This window comes from Macaca fascicularis, chromosome 4 (genome assembly GCF_037993035.2).
Source record: "Macaca fascicularis isolate 582-1 chromosome 4, T2T-MFA8v1.1".
Taxonomy (NCBI): domain Eukaryota; kingdom Metazoa; phylum Chordata; class Mammalia; order Primates; family Cercopithecidae; genus Macaca; species Macaca fascicularis.
In genome coordinates this window covers 159,158,785-159,179,572 of record NC_088378.1, presented here as the reverse complement: position 1 = coordinate 159,179,572, position 20,788 = coordinate 159,158,785, and the positions used below count along the sequence as shown (strand labels likewise).

At 45.7% G+C, this 20,788-nt stretch overlaps 1 protein-coding gene across 10 annotated transcripts in view; it reads right to left on the bottom strand.

Annotated features, from left to right (window-relative positions):
- Nucleotides 1-788: 788 nt before the first annotated feature.
- Nucleotides 789-20,788, bottom strand: part of MCUR1 (mitochondrial calcium uniporter regulator 1) — a 43,100-nt gene continuing 23,100 nt past the window's right edge. For 7 of the 10 annotated variants that reach the window (XR_010586536.2, XM_045390537.3, XM_005553999.5 and 4 more), the window contains one exon: nucleotides 20,689-20,761. Coding sequence is in view for 8 of the 10 variants with exons in the window: in XM_045390537.3 (XP_045246472.2) it covers nucleotides 20,706-20,761 (56 nt within the window). In the remaining 2 variants the exon portion in view is untranslated. Of the gene's footprint in view, nucleotides 932-20,688; nucleotides 20,762-20,788 lie in introns of those variants that run through there. The other 3 variants (XR_010586537.2, XM_065544390.2, XM_065544391.2) reach the window with 1 other exon arrangement.

Here is a 20,788-nt window from a genome sequence, read left to right as displayed (position 1 = left end):
GGCCTAGACCAGAATCTCCAGGCGCCGTAGTCTCAAGGCCTGCGGCCACCCCGCGGCTCCCTTAACGACGCGGCGCAGCGGCTTGTGGGCCAGGCCTGCGACAGCAAGTCCGTGGAGAGGCGAGCAGGCCCCTTTAATCACGGGGTTCTGAGCACACTTGTCTTGCAGGTCTGGGTCTATCTAGAGTTTGGGGGAGGAGAGGAGATTGCCAGGGTTTTTCTCTGGCGCGGATGTCTTGCGGTCCCCGGCTGGCCAAGCGCCGAACCTTCTGCCTGGGGCGACGAAGCTGTTGGGGGCGCCCCCTTCTGGCCCTCATGCAGAGTTGTTCCCTGGAAGAAGCCTTCCCGTGGACAAGGAGCTCCTGCTCGCCACGCGCGGCCGCCAACCCCAGCCACCCGCAGGAGTCAGTGAGCAGGCCTTGCCCTGCGTTCGGAACCGCAGTACAGCTGGGGATAAGCTCATACATGGATGATTGCATTTTATTTTTATTTTTATTTTTATTTTTGAGGCGGAGTTTCACTCTTGTTGCCGAGGCTGGAGTGCAATGGCACGATCTCGGCTCACCACAACCTCCGCCTCCCAGGCTCAAGCAATTCTCCTGCCTCAGCCTCCCTAGTAGCTGGGATTATAGGCATGCGCCACCACGCCCAGCTAATTTTGTATTTTTTAGTAGAGACGGGGTTTCTCCATGTTGGTCAGGCTGGTCTCAAACTCCCGACCTCAGGTGATCCACCCGCCTCGGCCTCCCAAAGTGCTGGGATTACAGGTGTGAGCCACTGCACCCGGCCTTTATTTTTATTTTTAAGACAGTGGCTCGCTTTGCTGCCCAGGCAGGAGTGTCGTGGCGCAATCTCTGCTCATTGCAGCACCCAACACCCAGGTTCAAGTGATTCTGCGTCAGCCTCTTGAGTAGCTGGGACCACATGCCTGGCTGATTAAAAAAAAAAAAAAAATGTAAGAGATGGGGTGTGGTTGTGTTGCCCAGGCTATAAATGTGTGATCTCAGTTTCTCTCATCGTGCTGATCAGAAGTAGACTTTGCCCCTCGTTAAACATTTTAAATGTAGGGATGATGACTAGATTGTTGAATTTCGTTATCACTAATTTTTTTTTTTTTTTTTTTTTTGAGAATAAGTTTTGCTCTTGCTAAGGGTGGAGTACAATGGCAAAATCTGCTCACTGCAACTTCCGCCTGCCACGTTCAATTATTTCTCCTGCCTCAGCCTCCGGAGTAGCTGGGATTACAGGTGCCCACCCCCACACATCAACCAATTTTTTGTTTTTAGTAGAGACGGGGTTTGACCACGTTGGCCAGACTGGTCTCGAACTTCTGACCTCAGGTGATCCACCTGCTTCTGCTTCCCAAAATGCTGGGATTACAGGCATAAGCCATTGCGCCCAGCCTACTAAATCCTAATAAAAAGTGATTTGGGTTTTAACAACCACCCAAAGCATCTTCTAAGGGAGAGCAGTCAGGAGTCATGGAAGGGGATCCACCAAGGTGTCATTTGGACCCCAGGCTGGGCATTCCAGCCACCGTCTGTGAGCGCTGCAGTGAAGCACAACATTCTCTGGCTTGGGTTTTTCCTCTGTATATTGAAGGTGTAGATGGATAGATGATTTCGGACGTTCCTTTTAGTGTTACTACTTGCTCTTTTTCTTTTTTAAAAGAATGGTGCGCTTTCTGAAGTATTTTTTTAATGTCAGCTTTATTGAGACATTTCAACATACCATTTACCCATTCAAAATGTGCAATTTCATGGTTTTTAGTATATTTACTGAGCTGTGCAACTATCACTATGATTGATTTTAGAACAGTTTTCTCACCTCAAAAACAAATCCTACCTGATCAGCAGTCACTATTTCGCCCGAAGTCCTTCAGTTTCAGGCAACCATAAATCTACTTTTTATCTCTATGGATTGGCCTATTCTGGTGGCACTGTCTCATACACACAGAAACACACCATCGGCCAGGTGAGGTGGCTCAAGCCTATAATCTCAGCACTTTGGGAGGCCAAGGCAGGTGGATCACTTGAGCTCAGGAGTTCAAGACGAGCCTGGCCAACATGGCGAAACCCCTGACTACTAAAAATACAAAAATTAGCCAGGTGTGATGGTGCATGCCTGTAATCCCAGCTAGTCTGGAGGCTGGGGCAGGAGAATCGCTTGAACCTAGGAGGTGGAGGTTGCAGTGAGCCAAGACCGCCACTGCACTCCAGCCCGGGCAACAGAGCAAGACTCTGTTTCAAAAATCAAAAAAAAAAAAAAAAGGAAACACACCACCACCAGCATAGGCAAATATACATTACATTTTTAACTCACAAGAAGTTGAGGTGAAAAGATGGTGTGCCCTGCAAATGTCCCCGTTATTCCTGTGCTTTTTTGGGACCTGAAGCCCTGCTTTGCTTGAGAAGAGTGGGAGACACTCTTCTGGACTCCATTGATAGCTGAGAGCAAGCAAGAAGGGTTTTATGCAAATAAAGCACAGATGCTGGATGAGATGTGAATGCTCACAAGGGCGTGGTCAGGATTTGGGTAGCCCAACTTTCTGGGGAAGTTTTAAAAAGCTGCTGAAATTTGTTTTACTTCTTCATGAAGTGTTGCAGATGGTCAACTTGGATGATTAAGAATGAAATATCCCAGGCCGGGCAAAGTGGCTCGCCTGTAATCCCAGCACTTCAGGAGGCCGAGGCGGGCGGATCACGAGGTCAGGAGGTCGAGACCAGCCTGGCCAACATGGTGAAACCCCGTCTCTACTAAAAATACAAAAATTAGCCAGGCATGGTGGTGGTCACTTGTAGTCCCAGCTACTTGGGAGGCTAAGGCAGGAGAATCGCTTGAAACTGGAAGGCAGAGGTTACAGTGAGCAGAGATCGTGCCACTGCAATCTAGCCTGGGCGAAAGAGCAAAACTCCATCTCAAAAAAAGAAAATAAAAATAATGAAATATCCCAGTTAATGATCATGTCACAAAAGAAGGGTACTGAAGGCTGGGCATGGTGGCTCATGCCTGTAATCCTAGCACTTTGGGAGGCCAAGGCGGGTGGATTTCTTGAGTTCAGGAGTTCGAGACCTGCCTGGGCAACGTGGCAAAACTGTATCTACAAAAAATAAAAAAATTAGTCAGACATGGTAGTGCATGCCTGTAGTCCCAGCTACATGAAGGGCTGTGGTAGGAGGATGGCTTGAGCATGGGAGGCAGAGGTTGCAGTGAGCCGAGATTGCACCACTGCACTCTGGCCTGAGTGACAGAGTGAGACCCGGTCTCAGAAAAAAGGGTACTGAATCAAACAGTAAGAAGTATTTAAGGTCTAAACTTTGGGTGAATCTAATACCCAAACAGTGGGCTCAGCCCCTTTATATGAAGATTCCCCAATAAAAATGTAAACATTCACAGTCACTCTGGGATCTGTATGAAAGATTGATGTGGTGTAACACTCGAGAGCTCACAGATATGTCCATGGGTTATCTACATTCTTCTAATATCTACTACAGTCTGTGCCCTAGATACTCAAAGAAGAATGTTCTTTTACTAGGGTACTGCATCTTTCTCAGTAAATTCGTCTTAGTACCCTGGGGTGGTTGCCAGGGAGGGTACTAACAGAAGTTTGCTTGTTTGGTGGTTGGGCAAGTAATATTATTAGTAATTACTAGCCAATGATTCCAGTTATTGCATGCAGACTACACATTTTTTTTTTTTTTTTTTTTGAGACGGAGTCTCGCTCTGCCGCCCAGGCTGGAGTGCAGTGGCCGGATCTCAGCTCACTGCAAGCTCCGCCTCCCGGGTTCACGCCATTCTCCTGCCTCAGCCTCCGGAGTAGCTGGGACTACAGGCGCCCGCCACCGCGCCCAGCTAGTTTTTTGTATTTTTTAGTAGAGACGGGGTTTCACCGTGTTAGCCAAGATGGTCTCGATCTCCTGACCTTGTGATCCGCCCTTCTCGGCCTCCCAAAGTGCTGGGATTACAGGCTTGAGCCACCGCGCCCGGCCTCAGACTACACATTTTATATGTAGGTATGGGGTTTTACTATTTATTTATTTACTTATTTATTTTGAGATGGAGTCTCACTCCATTGCCTAGGCTGGAGTGCAGTGGCATGATCTCGTCTCATGGCAACCTCCACCTCCCAGGTTCAGGTTGTTCTCCTGCCTCAGCCTCCCGAGTAGCTGAGATTACAGGGGCCTGCCACCATGCCCGACTAATTTTTTTTGAATTTTTAGTAGAGACGGGGTTTCACCATCTTGTCCAGGTTGGTCTTGAACTCCTGACCTGTGATCCACCCACCTCAGCCTCCCAAAGTGCCAGGATTACAGGTGCGAGTCACTGTGCCCAGCCAGGGTTTTATTGTTTAGAAAATATTTTCATGTATTTGACCTCATTTGATCCTTACCACATGTGATCACCCAGGTAAGGTATCTATTCCCTGGAATCAGAATGCTTAGGTTCGACTCTGAAGTCACCATTTATTAGCTATGTGTTCTTGGGCAAGTTACTTCAACTTTATTACTTTTTTTTTTTTTTTTTTGAGCCAAAGTCTCACTCTGTCTCCCAGGCTGGAGTGCAGTGGCACAATTTCAGTTCACTGCAACCTCCACCTCCTGGATTCAGGTGATTCTCCTGCCTCAGCCTCCTGAGTAGCTGGGATTAAAGGTGCATACCACTATGCCTGGCTAATTTTTGTATTTTTAATAGAGACAGGGTTTTGCCATGTTAGCCAGACTGGTCTTGAACTCCTGACTTCAGATGATCCACCTGCCTCAGCTTCCCAAAGTATTGGATTACAGGCATGAGCCATCATGCCCAGCCCACTTTTTTTTTTTTTTTTTTTTTTTTTTTTTTAAATAAATAGACATGGAGTTTCCCTATGTTGCCCAGGCTGGTCTCAAACTTCTGGGATCAAGGGATCCTCCCACCTCAGCCTCCCAAAATGTTGGGATTATAGGTGTGAGCCACCTCATCCAGTCTACTTAAACTTTCTATGCCTCAGTATCCTCATCTGCAAAATAGAGATCGCTGTGGTACTTACTTCATAGGAATGTGATGACGATTAAATGAGATTGTGATGACTTTAAAACTATGCCTGGGCCAGGTGCAGTGGCTCACGCCTGTAATCCCAGCACTTTGGGAGGTAAGAGGCAGGTGGATCACAACATCAGTAGTTTGAGACCAGCCTGGCCAACATGGTGAAACCCTGTCTGTACTAAAAATAAAAAAATAAAATAAAATAAAATTAGCTGGGCATCGTGGCAGGCACCTGTAATTCCAGCTACTCAGGAGGCTAAGGTAGAAGAATTGCCTGAACCCGGGAGGCAGAGATTGCAGTGAACTGAGATCGGCCACTGCATTCCAGTCTGGGTGACAGAGCAAGACTCTGTCTCAGAAAAACAAACACAAACAAACAAAAACTACATCTGGAGGCCGGGTGTGGTGACTCATGCTTGTAATCCCAGTACTTTGAGAGGCCGAGGCAGGCAGATAGCTTGAGCTAAGGAGTTTGAGACCAGCCCCGGCAACATGGGGAAATTCCTTGTCCACCAAAAAACAGAAAAAAATCGCTGGGTGTGGTGGTACATGCCTATAGTCCCAGCTACTCGGGAGGCTGAGGTGGGAGGATTGCTTGAGCCTGGGAGAGGTGGAGGCTGCAGTGACCTGAGATCTCTCCACTCCAGCCTGGGTGACAGAGGGAGACCCCATCCCCCACCAAAACAAAAAACAAACAAAAAACAAACTATGACTGGAATGCAGTAAATAAATGCTTTATAAGCATTCCTATTGTAATTATTGTTGTTGTTTTCGAAATGTAAGGACTAAGGTGCTCTGGACTGAATTTGTGTTCCTCCAAATTCCTGTGTTGAAACCCTATTCCCCAGTGTGATGGTCACAGGCATGGAGTCCTTATGATGGGATTAGTGCCTTTATAAGAAAAGACTCTAGGCCGGGCGCGGTGGCTCATGCCTGTAATCCAAGCACTTTGGGAGGTCGAGGCAGGAGGATCACAAGGTCAGGGGATCGAGACCATCCTGGCTAACATGGTGAAACCCTGTCTCTACTAAAAATACAAAAAATTAGCCCAGCGTGGTGGCAGGTGCCTGTAGTCCCAGCTACTCGGGAGGCTGAGACAGGAGAATGGCGTGAACCCGGGAGGCAGAGCTATAAGTGAGCCGAGATCGCACCACTGCGCTATAGCCTGGGCGCCAGAGCAAGACTCCATCTCAAAAAAAAAAAAGAAGAGACTCTAGAGAGCTTGTTTCCTCTGTCTCTCCACTCCACGTGAGGACACAGCAAGAAGAGAGCCATTTGTGAACCAGGAAGTGGGCTCTCACCAGACACCAGACCTGCCAGCCAGTACCATGATTCCAGACTTCCCAGCCTCCAGAATTGTGAGAAATGTTTGTTGTTGAAGCCACCCAGTCTATGGTATTCTGTAATAGCAGCCTGGACTGACTAAAACATAGGCTTGGCAAGGTCAAATGGTTTTCCCAAGAGTGCAACAAGTGGCAAGGCAGGGAGCTACGGCCAGGGCTCCTGACTCATTGTATTCATAGTGGTAAATATCTGCCTGCAAAAACCGGTTTTTAGCAACCGTAACAAGATATTGTGCTGCTAAAACAAAATAATCATGGTTTTGTTAAGTCTCAGGAAAACGGTAATAGGTACATTTTTCTCCATCTTAAATGTTTTCGAATGGAGTTCTAAGCTTTGGAAATTTGCTACTGCTTGCCTACTAGCACTTGCTGGTGCTTACAACCAAGCAAAGGCATTCACATACATTTTTTCTTTTTCTGTCTTTCGTTTTTTTTTTTTTTTTGAGATGGAGTTTCATTTTTGTTGCCCAGGCTGGAATGCAATGGTACAACCTCGGCTCACTGCAACCTCCACCTCCTGGGTTCAAGCGATCTCCTGCCCTAGCCTCCCAAGTAGCTGGGATTACAGGCATCCACCATCACACCCAGCTAATTTTTGTACTTTTAGTAGAGACTGGGTTTCACCATGTTGGCCAGGCTAGTCTCGAACTCCTGACCTCAGGTGACCCACCCGCCTCGGCCTCCCAAAGTGCTGGGATTATAGGCGTGAGTCACTGCGCCCAGCCCACATACACTTTTTTCTTTCCTTCTGTTTTTTTGTTTTGAGACAGGGTCCTGTTCTGTCACCCAGGCTGGAGTGCAGTGGCATTATCAGAGCTCACTGTAGCCTTGACCTCCTGGGCTTGAGTGATCCTCCTGCCTGAGCCTCCTGCATGTGTCATCACACCCAGCTAATTTTTGTATTTTTTAGAGATGGGGTTTCACCATGTTGTCCAGGCTCATTCACGTAAATATTAATAGGGAAAGCTCAAAAAATTAATTTATGACTGCCTATAACCTCTGCCTCGCTGCCTTAAAAACCCTTACCTATAAGCCTCAGATCTTAAGCATAAGCTGCCTGATTCTCCTTGCTTGGCACCCTACAAATAAACACCCCCCTTTCTCCCACCACAAGCCTGGATATAGATATTTGACCTTGCTACACTGGGCAAGTAGACCCCAGTTCGGCTCAGTAACACTCCCTTCCCTTTAAAAGGGGCAGGAGTAGTTCAACTGCTTTTTTATTTTCATAAGTATCCAACTTTGTGGTTTAATTGCATACTTGTATCATAGCTGTATTTTCTGTTCCTAGGTTGGATGAAGGAATTGGATAAATAAGTAATTTGCAGCATTCCACAACTTCAGTAGAGGACACAATGACTTCTAGGTCTACCACCCTATGAATAAGGCGGAGGGCCCTTACCAACCACGAATAAGCCACAGTCATCCCTTACCAACCACGAATTCTACCAAATATAGATGGATTTTAGTACTCTTTTCCCATAATCATGCAAATTTCAGACCAAGTATATATGATCTGAATTATTCTTGTAGGTGACAGAAAAGATGGAAACAGGAAGCTGGAAAGAGGAGAGGGGTGGTGTGCAAGGAGTACATACTTTTGCCATGCACCCACCCTAAGGCAACTGAAGCAAAAGCAGCTTAGGTGTTGGACTTATACTCCTGCCCCCTTTAAAGGGAAGGGGGTGTTATTGAGCTGAACTAGGGTCTACTTGCCTGGTGTAGTAAAATCAAATATCTATATTGAGGCTTGTAGTGGGAGAAAGCGGGGAGCGTTTATTTATTTATTTATGACAGATTTTTGCTGTCTCCCAGGCTGGAGTGCAATGGCGCGATCTCTGCTCACTGCAACCTCCGCCTCCCAGGTCCAAGCGATTCTCCTGCCTCAGTCACCCAAGTAGCTGGGATTCCAGGCGCGCGCCACCACGCCGGGCTAATTTTTTGTATTTCTAGTAGAGACGGGGTTTCACCATGTTGGCCAGGCTGGTCTCAAACTCCTGACCTCAGGTGATCTGGGGGTGTTTATCTGTAGGGTGTCAAGCAAGGAGAATCAGGCAGCTCATGCTTAAGACCCAAGACTTACACGTCAGGGTTTTTTTTTTTTTTTTTTGAGACGGAGTCTCGCTCTCTAACCCAGGCTGGAGTGCAGTGGCCGGATCTCAGCTCACTGCAAGCTTCGCCTCCCGGGTTCACGCCATTCTCCTGCCTCAGCCTCCCGAGTAGCTGGGACTACAGGCGCCCGCCACCTCGCCAGGCTAGTTTTTTTTGTATTTTTTAGTAGAAACGGGGTTTCACCGTGTTAGCCAGGATGGTCTCGATCTCCTGACCTCGTGATCCGCCCGTCTCGGCTTCCCAAAGTGCTGGGATTACAGGCTTGAGCCACCGCGCCCGGCCCACGTCAGGGTTTTTAAAGGCGGGAAGGCAGAGGTTATAGGCAGTCATAAATTAATATATGGAGGATACAGGCTGGCTTCTCATATAGAGGACATCTCGATGTGGGGACCCATAGGTCGTAGGTGGATTTAAAGATTTTTTTATTTGTAATTGGTTAAAAAAGAGCTTTGTTTAAATATTTGGGGTCAGTAAAAAAGAATGGCAGCTCTGGCTCGAGGGTGTGACTTTTTGTAGGCTGCTCAGGAAGAAGAAATTTAGAACAAACAGTGGTTAGAGTTTAGCCCCCAGTTTCCCCTTATTTGAGGTTTATGTGCCAGTGGATCCATTCAGTGGGGATCTGGGTTTCTGAAAAACAACTGAGGGACATATGCTCAGATGTTATCTTTAGTTTTTTGTTGTTGTTGTTTTGTTTTTGTTTTTGTTTTGAGACAGTCTCGCTCTGTCGCCCAGGCTGCAGTGCAGTGGCGCGATCTCAGCTCACTGCAACCTCTGCCTTCCCGGTTCAAGCGATTCTCCTGCCTCAGCCTCCCGAGTAGCTGGGTTTACAGGCGTCTGCCACCACGCTTGGCTAATTTTTGTATTTTTAGTAGAGACAGGGTTTTACCATATTGGTCAGGCTGGTCTCAAACTCCTGAACTCAGGTGATCCACCCACTTTGGCCTCCCAAAGTGGTGGGATTATAGGCATGCACCCCTACACCAGGCCGTTATCATTAGTTTTTATAGGGAACCAAATATCTCACAACTTTAACTTTCTTGGCTATTGTTTCTTTAAGTAATTTCTTGCTTATAGTTCATTTTTAGGGCTAGTTGGGTGCCTGGAAATTTTTTTTTTTTTTTTTTTTGAGAAGGGGTGTTGCTCTGTCACCCAGGTTGGAGTGCAGTGGCTCGATCTTTCCTCACTGCAACCTCCGCCACCCGGGTTCAAGCAATTCTGCCTCAGCCTCCCAAGTAGCGGGGACTACAGGCGCATGCCACCACGACCGGATAATTTTTGTATTTCTGGTAGAGACGGGGTTTCACCATCTTGGTCAGGCTGGTCTCAAACTCCTGACCTCAGGTGATCCACTTGCCTCGGCCTCCCAAAGTGCAAGATTACAGGCATAAGCCACCATGCCCAGCTTGGAATTTTTTTTAAGTAACTGAATACTTTAAATGTTTTTATTTTATGGGGGGGGGGGGGTTGGTAGGCTTCTAAGGATTCCTGCTCTGTCTTAGGAGTTGTACCTAGGTTATGCTACTTTTATTTAAAACAATATGGAAAAGCCACTACTATACAAGGGGACTTCAAAAAGGTCATGCAAAATGCATATTATGAAAAAATTTATGTATGGATTTTAAAATGTTTTTGCACCAAATAAACACACACTAACTTGCTATAACATGTCTGAACAGAACCTAGTTTGAGGCAGGAAGAAGGATATTATATCAGTTTGAAAACAGGCTGGGCATGCCTGGTGTGGTGGCTCACGCCTGTAATCCTAGCACTTTGGGAGGCTGAGGTGTGTGGATCACGAGGTCAGGAGTTTGAGACCAGCCTGGCCAATATGGTGAAACCTTGTCTCTACTAAAAATACAAAAATTAGCCAGGTGTGGTGGCGTGTGCCTGTAATCCCAGCTACTTGGGAGGCTAAGGCAGAAGAACTGCTTGAACCCATGAGGCAGAGGTTGCAGTGAGCCGAGATCGTACCACTGCACTCCAGCCTGGGCAACAGAGTGACACTCTGCCTCAAAAAGAAAAAAAAAAATTAAAAAATTAGCCAGGCATGGTGGTGCATACCTGTAGTCCCAGCTACTCAGGAGGCTGATATGGGAGGATCGCTTGAGCTAAGAAGGTCGAGGCTGCAGTGAGCCAAAATCTCAACACTGCACTCCAGCCTGGGTGACAGAGCTAGACCATGTCTCAAAAAAATCCAAAAAAAAAAAAAAACAGAGGCCGGACACAGTAGCTCACTCCTGTAAATCCTAAAACTTTAGGAGGCTGAGGCGGGAGGATTACTTGAGGCCAGGAGTTCAAGACCAACCTGGCCAAGAAAGCAAGACCCTGTCTCAATTTATTTTAAATGAAAATATTAATTTTTTTAAAAAAGAAAATAAGCTGGGCACAGTGGCTCACTCCTATAATTGCTTTTGGGAGGCCAAGGCAGGAGGATTGCTTGAGCTCAGGAATTTGAGACCAGCCTGGGCAACATGACAAAATCCCATCTGTACCAAAAATACAAAAATTAGCCGGGTGTGGTGGCACGCCTGTAGTCTCAGCCACCTCGGAGGCTGAGGTGGGAGGATGGCTTGAGCCTGGAAGGCAGAGGCTGCAGTGAGCTGAGATTGCGCCACTGCACTCTAGCCTGGCAAAGGGGCAAATCCCTGTCTCAAAAACAAACAAACAAACAAACAAACAAACAAAAAACCTGTAAAAGGCACCCAATTTTCTTCAGTTAATAGTATAAAAAAGACTGCGTTGATATGGTTAAGTTCCCAGGACCCTCAGTTCCTTAAGGATGGACTACATGGCTGGTATCATTGCTTACAAGACTGTTGACCTTGATGAAGCTTATATTGAGAAATAAAGTTTATACTTTTAATTTTTATCTTCTAATTCCATTTTTCCACAAAACTTTTTGAAGTCCCTTCATATAAATCAGTGAGTTTTGCGAAATGCCCAAATGTGTACATGGATTCTTTTTTTTTTTTTTTTTTTGAGAGAGGGTTTCACTCTGTCATCCAGGTTGGAGTGCAGTGGCACAATCATGGCTTATTGCAGCCTTGACCTCCCAGGCTCAAGTGATCCTCCCACCTCAGCCTCCTGAGTAGCTGGGACTATAGGTGTATGCCACCATACCTGGCTAATTTTTGTTTATTGTGTAGAGACAGTGTTTCACCATGTTGCCCAGGCTGGTCTCAAATTCCTGAGCAAAAGCCATCCACCCACCTTGGCCTCCCAAAGTGCTATAGGCGTGAGCCACCGCGCCCAGCCTACGTGGATTTTTTTTTTTTTTTTTTTTTTTGAGATAGAGTCTTGCTCTTTCGCCCAGCCTGGAATGCAGTGGCACGATCTTGGCTCACTGTAACCTCCGCCCCCTGGCTTCAAGTGATTCTTTTGCCTCAGCCCCCCCAAGTAGCTGGGATTACAGGTGCACACTACCATGCCTGGCTAATTTTTGTATTTTTAGTAGAGACGGAGTTTCTCCATGTTGAACAGGCTGGTGTCGAACTCCTGACCTCAGGTGATCCACGCACCTTGGCCTCCCAAAGTGCTGGGATTACAGTCGTGAGTCACTGCGCCAGCCATGGATTTTTTGGTTAACTTTTTTTTTTTCCCCTCAAGCATCTGAGTTAATCCAGAATTATAGTGGGATCCTAGAAACTAGTCATAACATTTAAAAAAAAAAAAGTAATTTAAGATTCGGTAGAGAGCTGGTAAAATTATGTGAAACACAATGAACTGAAATTACCACATGACACTGGAAATCAAAGGAGGGGACATTCTGCAGTATTTCCAGCTACTAAGTGATGGCAACTTAACACTCGCTGTATGGTTCTCTTTAGTGTGCAGCCTGTGTTTTATTTTCGTGAACACTAACCAATGCTGATGAATGCCAATCCAAAAACCACTTCCAACTTTCTTCTCCCTTGTCCACCTCCTACGAGGAGTGGAAAAAGCTAAAATTCTATTTTGCAACCAGTCTGTGTGACCCAATCCTGGTCTATGAGACACGTGGGGGTTTCTGTGGCAAGGAAGATTCTGGAAAATATTTCTCCCTGATTTAAAGGAGAGAGAGACACATGAGAAGGGCCCTTTCACACCTCCCTCCCTTCTTGGTAGCACCCTCCTCTGGGTGCTATCATGTGAGGATGTGATGCCTGGAGAGGTGGCAGCCCCCTTGAGATCAGATAAACCCCCAGCCTGAAGCTCAAAGATGACATATGTAGGAAGGTAAGAATGGAAAGATGAAAGGAGCTCCAATCCTTGTAGGCACTGTTGAGCTGCCAATCCAACCCTGAGGATCACCCATTTTAGACTTAAGAAACAGAAGTCCTTAGGTGTAAGCCACTGCTCATTTTATACTAACTGCAGTTGAAAGCATCATGGGATACAAATGTCAACAAAATACATGTAAGTGTTTTCATGGGGTCACTGTGTTGATTCTCCAGGCCTCCATCTTTTCCTCACGAAGTCTATAGTCTATTCAAATGTTTTTTTTTTTTTTGAGACAGTCTCACACTATTGCCCGGGCTGGAGTACAATGGCATAATCGGCTCACTGCAACCTCCACCTCCCAGGTTCAAGCGATTCTCCTGCCTCAGCCTCCTGAGTAGCTGGGATTACAGACACCCACCACCATGCCTGGCTTATTTTTTATATTTTTTTGGTAGAGACAGGGTTTCACTATGTTGGCCAGGCTGGTCTTGAACTCCTGACCATGTGATCTGCCCACCTAGACCTCCCAAAGTGCTGGGATTACAGGCGTGAGCCACTGCACCTCACACAGATTATTGAGGTTAGAGAGCGACACTGCCTATTACGTGCCCCTCAGAAGGCTGTGAGGTTCATGCACTCCATAAAATACTATACAAATGTAAACGACAAATAGTAACAAAATACTTCTGTGTTAGGAAACGACACTGACTTTCATGCCACAGGGGACAAGGTGCTATGAAGCAACTGTGTCTTTTCCCCTGGGGGAATGAATGAGCCTGTTGAGCCTGAGGTGGCGGAGTAGGAAGTATTTTTAAAACCTTTGTTGTAAGACATTAACTGCAAACATGCCACACTAAGCTGAAACTGGGAGTGCCGCTTCCTGGCTTTAACATTAAGCTGACCTGAACCTTCAGATCATGGAAACTAATCAGAGTTTACCGAAACATAGAGTATGTGAAAAAAATAAATAAATTACTTTAAACTGAAAGGGCAAGTTGGGACCTTATAAAACACCTACATGTTTCAACTGCTCCTTGGAGAAGGTGTTGCTTAAAAATACTTATCTGCATATTTGTGATATGTAAACAAAGACCAAAATTTCACTGATCTTTACTGAAGGATGCTGATGCTTACACCTTGGTGGCTGGCAGTGGCCACCCCAGCCGCTCTTCAGTGTCCCGAAGGCCACCCGCTTTGGGTCCTTGGCAAGAACCTCCTACGGAAGCTGCCGAATTAAGGTGGAGACAAGATGGGCAGCAGAACAACTGGTGAAGTTCTGCTGTGGAATGCCAGAGAGAAAGCTGTTTCTAGAAAATGCCTTTAAGACAATTTTCTTAAAGAAATCAGCCAGGCATGGTGGCTCATGCCTGTAATCCCAGCACTTTGGGAGGCCTGGAGGTGAGATCACCTGAGGTCAGGAGTTTGAGACCAGCCTGGCCAACATGGTGAAACCCCTGTCTTTACTAAAAATACAAAAAAATTAGTTGGTCGTGGTGGCGGGCACTTGTAATCCCAGCTACTCAGGGGGCAGAGGTGGGAGAATCACTTAAATGCAGGAGGCGGAGGTTGCAGTCAAGCCATTCTACTCCAGCCTGGGTGACAGAGCGAGACTCTGTTTCAAAAGAAAAGAAAAAGAAATCATGGCTCTGAGTGGTGGCTCCTGCCTATAATCCCAGCACTTTAGGAGGCGGAGGTGGGTGGATGACTTGAGGTCAGGAGTTCATGACCAGTCTGGCCAAAATGGTGAAACCCCGTCTCTACTAAAAATACAAAAATTAGCTGGGTGTGGTGGCAGGCGCCTGTAATCCCAGCTACTTGGGAGACTGAGGCAGGAGAATTGCTTGAACCTGGGAGGCAGAGGTTACAGTGAGCTGGGATCGCAACACCTTACTCCAGCCTGGGCAATAAGAGCAAAAAATTCCATCTCAAAAAAAAGAAAGAAAAAGCAATAAAAAACTCAAGGCAAAGAAAAGGTTTTCAGTTTGTTCCCCTAACATTGATGTGAAATGGGGATCTAGGGGAGATGTGGAAGGATGACTAAAATCTAACACATTGCCCACCATTTTTGAACTTGAAGGTTGAGTTTGGAAATCATTTACCGCCTTTGCCTACCTGATCTGCTGGTTGCCTTCGTGAAACTTTGCAGTTCCCCCTCAAGTCTAGTTTGACTCTAACTTTGGTACAAGATTTCTGGTTGGAGAAAATGAGATGTACCTGAAATTAATTTCCAGGCTACCATTCATTCACTCACTTTAGATGCAGGGTTTTGCTTTGTGGTCCAGGCTAGTCTCGAACTCCTGGCCTCAAGTGATCTCCTGCCTTGGCCTCCCAAAGAGCTGGGATTACAGATGTGATCACCGATGTGAGCCACCTGTGTTTCATTTACCCTCTTTTCCCAGGTGTTCCTTTCCTCTCCTCCTGAGCAGGTATTCATTACACTGAAGATCAACCCGCACAGGCTGACCCAAGAAGAGCTCAATTTTTTGGAAGTGGGGAATTTGCTCAACAGGCCCTCAGGGAAGGTTAAGTATGCATCCCTCTGAGGACCCTTCTGCTTCCTGTGACCCCAGCTGCTTGCTTTAGATACTTCCTTCCCAAGCTTTTTCGGGGTGGAGCTCGCTACTCATTAAACTGTAAGGGGATGTACTCGGTGTTTCCTGCAGACACACAGACTCTCTGTGCTTGAAGAAGTAGGTCTGGGAGGATTATGGCCTCCAGAGAAAAAGCGAAGGTAAGAGGTGCAGAGGGGAGATCTCACAATGGCATTTTTTTGGTCCTTCCTGACCCAACATAAGCCAAAAAAGGATATTCTTGGCCAGGCGCGGTGGCTCACGCCTGTAATTCCAGCACTTTGGGAGGCCGAGACGGGCAGATCACGAGGTCAGGAGATCAAGACCATCCTGGCTAACACAGTGAAACCCTGTCTCTACTAAAAATACAAAAAAATAGCCAGGCGAGGTAGCATGTGCCTGTAGTCCCAGCTACTTGGGAGGCTGAGGCAGGAGAATGGCGTGAACCCAGGAAGTGGAGCTTACAGTGAGCCGAGATCGCGCCACTGTACTCCAGCCTGGGCAACAGAGCGAGACTCTGTCTCAAAAAGAAAAAAAAAGACATTCCTTTTTGTTTTGCTCAAGCTAGCCTGATTAGGATATCCATGAATCCTTATAGCTATTTTTATTTTATTTTGAGACAGGGTCTGGCTCTGTCACCCAGGCTAGAGTGCACAACCACAGCTCACTGCAGCCTCTACCACCTGGGCTCAAGCCATCCTCCCACCTCAGCCTCCTGAGTAGCTGGGACTACAGGTGTGCCACCACATCCAGCTAATTTTTCTGTTTAATGTAGAGACAGGGTTTCACCATGTTGGCCAGGCTGGTCTTGAACTCCAGGGCTCAAGTGACCCACCCGCCTTGGCCTCCCATACTACTGGGATTACAGACACGGCCAACCGTGCCCGGCCAGGTGTTTTTAAAAATTGTGTATTTCTCAGCCAGATGCGGTGGCTCATGCCTGTAGTAGCAGCACTTGGGAGGCTGAGGCAGGAGGATGGCTTCAGCTTAGAAGTTTGAGACCAGCCTGGGCAAGATAGTGAGACACCATCTCTACAAAGAAGAGAAGAAAATTGGCTGGGTGTGGTGGCGCATGCCCATGGTCCCAGCTGCTCGGGTCCCAGGCTGAGGTGGGAGGATTGCTTGAGCCTGGGAGGTCGAGGCTGCCATGAGCAGTGACTGCACCACTGCACTCCATCCAGCCTAGGCAATGGAGTAGTATCTCATCTCAAAAAAAAAAAAGAAAAAATTGTCTATTTCTAAAAAGCTGTGTTTAAACCTCGTCATTTCCCCTCAAACAAGTAGCTTGTATAAAACTACTCATAACATGAACATGCTAAAGAAATTATTTTGAATGATGAAAATTTATTTTGTACATTATATTAAAATTTATTTTCTATGTATACCCAAATTTTCAAGTATTAGATTTACTTATACAATTGGCTGGAATTAACAGTTGCAATACAGTTATTCTAGCTTTTCATATTCAATTTGAATGATCAGGAAAGTGTATGAGTCACACAGAATTAAATATTTTAGATAGTAAGAATCTTACACTTTATTAGATAATAAAACATAATTAAATATCTGCTTAAGTAACAAAACAGTTAAGAAACTGTTTGGGTTATAAGCGAAGGAATGTAAGTGTAAAATGTGTAGAAAGATAAGTATTTTCCAAATAAAATTCTAATAAAAGGCTAAACATTTTCAAATATTTTACATACATGAAGAATAAATTATTTCAGGTTAACATGTTTTTGCCTTAGTGCCAAAAAAGCCACAACCAATTTGATGAACTTAAAGTTTTCTAGACATGAATTCTATTATAACATCTCTGTATTTGTTTAGAATTTTGCAAAATTCTTAGATCACATGTTAAGGTGGGGGAAGATAATTGCTTGCCAATACTGACATGGTTAATTAACAGACAGGCTTGAAAGGAGGAGGCTAGAAAAGAAGAGGGAAGATTATGTCACTAAGCATAGCTACAAAGGGAAAAGCCACATGGAAGCGGAGACAAAGGCTATCCCGGCACACAGAGGCATGTTTGCTGTGGCTCAGGCTTTCTGTTTTTCAAGTGTTCAGAGACGAATTCCAGCAAGACTTCTGGTTTGAGTCAAGCCTTTCAACTGAGCTGCTTGGCATACTGAACGGAAAAAGCGAGTACATTCAGATTTAGTTTTGCTAGATATTAAGCTAGAAAACTGGATGACAGTAAAACCAACACAGAAACAAAAAGTTGTGTTTCCAGTAAAGAACCGTGCACACAAGCAGGTTTTGCTTATTAATGCAGGAAAGCATGGAAATCGGAGTTCAGACTCTTTAGAAAAGATAAAAGGCAGGGGAGGGGAGAGAATAAAAGGGGGAATGCAGAGGAGCCCTCTAAGAATGACGAGTGATTCGTTCAGGAGAGGGAAATACAGACATTCTGTCCACATGAGGTGCTGCTTCAGGCACTGGACGTCGTTCCCTCCACCTGCACCTAGAAGGATATGTGTTCCGGATCTCGCTATGATTAGTTCCCGCTGTGCTAGACATAGGTTGCTAGCTAGAAGTTTTGCCAGCCATCTTCCCTCTTCCTGGTGCTAATGCCTAATTTCCTAAAGTAATTCCTGAATCCTTATAAGCCAGGGTAGCTCAGGAGGTTCTATTTACTTATTTATTTCTTTATTTTGAGACAGAGTCTTACTCTGTCGCCCAGGCAGATCTCATCTGCGTGCGAGTCTCATTGCAGTGAGCGTTGCAGTGGTGCAATCTCGGCTCACTGCAACCTCTGCCTCCTGGGTTCATGCGATTCTCCTGCCTCAGCCTCCCAAGAAGCTGGGATTACAGGTGTGTGCCACCACGCCTGGCTAATTTTTGTATTTTTAGAAGAGAGAGAGTTTCATCATGTTGGCCAGGCTGGTCTCCGACTCCTGTCCTCAGGTGATCTGCCTCCCTTGGCCTCGCAAAGTGCTGGGATTATAAGCATGAGCCACCGCGCCCAGGCTCAGGAAGTTTTAATATTACGTCTAGTCGGCTCACAGATGCTTGGGCCAGAAGTGGGAAAGGTACCCTTGTATGTTGGGCTCAAATGGTTTTCAAATAGAATACATTTGACCAAATAAAGCGAAAACAGTCCTGAACCCTCCGCACTCCAGATATGCATGCAATCCACACCATCAAAAGAAGAGTTCACTGTTCCCAAGGCCAAAAAGCGGCTACGCTGTACTGCAGAGAACTCTACAGGAAAATCGAACACCCAAATTAGGTGCCAGAATGATGCAGCCCGCTATCGCGAGGAAGAATGACACGTGAGAAAACTTTTAGCAGATGCAAAAATGTCACCCCACCATATGTTATTTTAAAAATGTTTTATCAGGAGACAAGGACACTTCAGTTTTTAACCTACACAAGGTTAGGTAATGTTTACCTTGATACATAATTGCATATGGCCCTTTATGCCACTCACCTAGGCCTTTGATAATGAGGGCAATTGCTAAGTGTGCAGTCTCTTCTGGGGACTTTTCTCTGAAAGGGGGACAATATATTGATAACGTATTTTACTGATCAGTTAAGAATGTTTTATCTACTTGGAAAAGACTTATAATGTTTCGCTTTGAAACTGCTATTTTCTTGCAAAAGTACTTGATTTTCATATCATATGGAGCTCAGAATCTTTGGACTACACAAACATTCTCTAAAAGGGCAATGATTTATATTTTCCAAAGTTTAGACATGACATCCAAAGGACAAAAGGTAACTACTTTTTTACCAATGTGACTGGAACAGTGACGAGTAATGTATTCACCAAACTAATCAAAAAATCTGCCTGTGGCTCCTCCACTGTACCTGTGTGCATATGTGTGTATGCAGAGAAAGGCAGAAAAGGTTCTATCAATGTCATTGTCTCCAAAATGCTTATTCTTGCCCATGTGCCAGTAATTTGAATACGATGAGAATGGGCCAGGGGCAGTGGCTCATGCCTGTGATCCTAGCACTTTGGGAGGCCAAGGCAGGCGAATCACGAGGTCAGGAGTTAGAGACCAGCCTGGCCAACATGGTGAAACCACGTCTCTACTAAAAATACAAAAATTAGCCAGGCATGGTGGTGGGCACCTATAATCCCAGCTACTCAGGAGGCTGAGGCAGGAGAATCGCTTGAACCCGGGAAGCGGAGGTCGTAGTGAGCAGAGATCACACCAGTGCACTCCAGCCCTGCGACAAGTGCGAGACTCCGTCTCAAAAAAAAAAAAGAGAAGAGAATGTGCTTTTCCAGAATAACCCCAGCTGTATCTAGAATTTGTTTTCAATATAAAGGTAAGGTAGGTATGAGAATGTTTTTAACACCAGAATTAGTCAATCTAGATTAGGATGCTGTGTGGCATGACCATTCTCAAATTTTGAAAGCCTGAGCTGGTTGTGGGCAGGGGGATATTCATTAATGACGTAAATTTCATTTATGAAATATGTATCCATCATCTAGGTATCTTACACATGGAGAGCTGAGGGCATCCCTTGTATAAAAAGTAAATGAAGACCAGAAGGAAGCAGACTTTGTCCTGCAAACTGAAGCAGAGTTCCGTGCTAAGAATCAGCAGGTTTTCTAGAGAGGTAATAACACCAGTGCAGTATTATTGTAGTTCGCAGACCATGAAGGAAAGAGGGAGGGAGGAGGGAAAATCTTGCATTATAAGAGGTAAAAGAGTCCCCATTACAATTGCAATGCTTCATTAGACAGCTGATTTTTCTGGCTGGAAGGCACATTAAAAATAACCCTAACAATAACTTACCAAGACAATGGAAATCAAAAGAAAAGAAGGTAGAGGTACAGCTGTCTTATTAACATAACAACCACCTACAGCTGAAACAATACTCTGGTACAGGGACTACCTCATATTAGAGACTGGGTATTTAGATAAAGAGGATCTGGTGCTCTTGGTTTAGCTTCAGTGATTTTCCAGCACTTATTAAAGCCACTGTACCCTGAACATGGAGACCCTCAAATCCTCTATATGCCAAAGATTTAAGTTGTAGAGAATTACACCAATGTTTGCTGTTGGTGTGAACCACAGGCAAGACCAAGCTCCCTGGTCTAGCTGAGTGGAGTCTTCCATGCACTGTGCGCCGCTCAGTTAGAAAGTCAACTAAGCGGAAAGGAGATGAGGAATGGCTATGGAATACCTGACTACTTTATCTTGGTTAAGTGTCCATAATTCACTGTAGCCTCCACCTCCCGGGCTCAAGTGATTCTCCTGCCTTAGCCTCCCAAGTAGCTGGGATTACAGGCATGCGCCACCACACCCAGCTAATTTTTGTATTTTTAGTAGTGATGGGGTTTCACCATGTTGGCCAGGCTGGTCTCGAACTCCTGACCTCAGGTGATCCATCCACCTCGGCCTCCCAAAGTGCTGGGATTACAGGCGTAAGCCATCGTGCCTGGCCAACAATCTGGTATTCTTAAGGCAAAACAGTAGAAATCTCTTTAAATAGACACTTTATTAGATCCACAGGCGATAAAATCCCAGAGCTACTGTTAGGCATGTAAATATAGACCCTGTAAGAAAAACAATTGAGAGTACTA